General features: G+C 47.6%; 1 protein-coding gene across 1 annotated transcript; it reads left to right on the forward strand.

The window, feature by feature from the left end:
* The first annotated feature begins 1713 nt into the window (after nt 1-1713).
* Nucleotides 1714-2200, forward strand: EV420DRAFT_1593439 (uncharacterized protein). The gene has a single exon (XM_060474952.1). It carries the CDS (start codon nt 1756-1758, stop codon nt 1969-1971), a length of 216 nt encoding a protein of 71 aa, XP_060321957.1. The 5' UTR covers nt 1714-1755; the 3' UTR covers nt 1972-2200.
* The last annotated feature ends 611 nt before the right edge of the window (nt 2201-2811 follow it).

Raw genomic sequence — 2811 nt, forward strand, 5'->3', positions numbered from 1 at the left:
CCTGTACTATGTTCCTCCCTGGAATAGCGGGGCAGACAACCTTCTCTCCGTAGGCGTATCTACATTTACTTCGCTCAGCCATTGAGAAAATCAGGATAGTACAAGCGACCTACCGCATCCAGTTGAAAGAGCCTTCATTCGACAACATGCGCGTATGTCCAGGGCCCCAATTGTCCCATATAACATAACTCAAAAGGCTCTTTTTCCTATCTTCATAATCCGAGATATATCGCAAGAATGTTTGATTCGGGACGAACAATGTATATGTCGCTGCGTCCCGAGTAGGATCCAGAAACCCGTACATCACGGTGAACGTATGTATCCGCCGCTCTGGGGTAGCAAAGAACTGTTCGCTGTCTGTAGCGGAAGCGGTGATTGCTCCGGAATGTGTGATGACCGCCTCGACCTGAACATTGTCTACGATTTCCGGCAGACAAAGCACAACGATGGTCTTGTATTGAATTTCCTCCGACATCTGCACTAGATAGATATAACCAGGAGCATAGGTTGTTGTCAGAATGTACGTGTCCCTGGTCACGAAGCCGAAATGGTACACGCCCTTCGGCAGCCCACAGTGATCATCGTGGTTCTAGAACGATTGTGAGAATGCGCATTGACAAGGGTCAACGATGGCATTACGCACGATTAGAAGCTGTCCTGTCTTCCAGTTCCAGATATACAAATGCGACTCTTTGACGGGTTGGCGAATGAAGAGAGCTAGAGAATCCTGTGCCACTTGAATAGTACAAACGCCCACAAGGTTGGCCCACATTTCGCCTGGCTGAATATAGATGTTTATTTGCGGTATCTCCGCCTCGGGGTGATCATGAAGTGTAGAAAGGGACCGCAAATGCATCGTGAGAATGCGGTTCGTTGTGTACGAAGGCGGTCTGGCCATAGTTCAGCGCTGTGCGAAGGAAAGGAATAAGAAGCATTACGAACGACGCATCATCCACAAGCATGGCGAGCAAGTCCTGACTTGGATCCATGGCGAAATCCTTCACCAGCATGTCTTGGTCCGGAAGCTGCACCTGATCCACAGTAGGTCGCGTCGACGAAGGAAGCCGCGTCAAGGAGAAATCCCTTCCCAAAAACATTTTGACGAATACGCCGGCGACGAGCTCATAGGCACTGCATTCCCCGCTAAACGGAATGCTCGTAAATTCTTTCCAATCCAGATTTGCCCAGGCGCGCCGCAGGTCACGAAGGCGCCCCAGCCGTTCGGCGTTTAGAAGATGGGAGCTTTTTCCATCCTCCATGCCGTCAAGGGCGAGCTCAATCGTGTACTGAAGGGCAAGAGAGCCATCGACGACGTTCTTGAATGTTCTACAGACCTTATGAGCCCAAGTTGAGCGAGGTCTCGGACTACGCCAAAAATGCACACACCTTCGTGCATTGGAGCAGAGACCAGTAGTCCAAGCTGTCCATGCACTGAGTAAGGATTTCCGGGGGCAAAGAGAACAAAGACAGTGACATGATGGTAGGTCAAGTTCAAGGACAGTGAACCGGTAATTCTCGAGAGATTATCCGAGCGGCGTTTTTATCTGGAACTCATCGGCCGTCCTTCTGCCGAAATGAAAATTTACCACAAACATTCCGAGTCAGGATTATCTCGGTCATACACCTTCAAAATGCCCGTGGGAAAATTCTATTCCTTGCGGCATTTGCCTTTGTTCGGCTTACCGATCCGACTGTCTTCTGTCTCCTTCGCATTGTGTCCCAATACCTCTCAGTCACTTTAGCAAATCATCGTGAATGCTGCATATTTCACTCCTCCCCTTTTCTTGTAGCTACATTTTTTTTTTAAAAAAACTTTCCTTCTCTTGGCCATTGTACGTGATATTTTACTCCGTGATCATAGAGTCTTCGCCCTCTTCCCCTCAATCGTCTTGGCTCATTCATCTGCCCTTTATCCGCCTTCTCTGCCACCTCGTCTTCGAACCCTATCTTTCTCTTCATCCTCGGTTTTAACTTCAGCTCTCCTGTTTCTGTTGTATCATCTCCACACATTCATCGCGTGTGTAATGGATTTATGTACCGTCGCGTGTTCATAATTTCCAGACTATTGCTAGTAGCACCGTTTTCATTTTTTCTATCGCGTTCTTGTCCCGTTCTTTGCCGTGATGGAAACCATGGGGCATTGGGCCTTGACTAGGTCCCCTACTCTGAATATCTGCGGTCTGGCCCTGGCATCTGTGAGTATTCTACCACATTTTCCTCGGTGTGCATCAACGTGTTACTGGCCATCCTGCATATGATCCTGTTCACAGTGTCGGCCTCCTATGCTATCTGGATTCCGGTTTCATCTGACGTCTTCACTTTGGGTGATGGGTCCGAAATATTTGTTGGATATGAATACCCCACCGGACATGTGCTTCGACATTACAGTCGGAAATAGTATAAAAATTCCCTGGTAGATATAGTCTATCATGGTGATGCCCATTTTACTGCATGTTAAGTTGACATACACGGAAAGGTTGGTACAACAATCGGATGGTGTCGGGAGGTCTTCTGGGATGGAAGGAGACATTATCCGAGTTGATCTAATGGTAGACCCAAATATGAAAGCTAGAGATATATTTGTGTACAAACACAAACCGACCCCAGAAACGACATAGGACTCGGATATGCCGCGCGAAGCGATGGCCCATACATCTAGTACACTTTTAACCGCTCTCTTTCCTCTTCCAGTGTCCACTCAAATCTTCATACCGTCTTTGGCGTAAGGCAAGTATTATTGTCAATATTATGCTTCGTTCTGGGCGTCGTAAATATTCACCTTCTACCTTTGTATGATAATTACGTGTACAT

Source organism: Desarmillaria tabescens, assembly GCF_030435595.1.
Source record: "Desarmillaria tabescens strain CCBAS 213 chromosome Unknown EV420scaffold_151, whole genome shotgun sequence".
NCBI lineage: Eukaryota > Fungi > Basidiomycota > Agaricomycetes > Agaricales > Physalacriaceae > Desarmillaria > Desarmillaria tabescens.

Coding starts and splice junctions, on each gene's coding strand:
- EV420DRAFT_1593439 (XM_060474952.1), top strand. CDS start 1,756: ATGCTGCATATTTCACTCCTCCCCTTTTCTTGTAGCTACATTTTTTTT.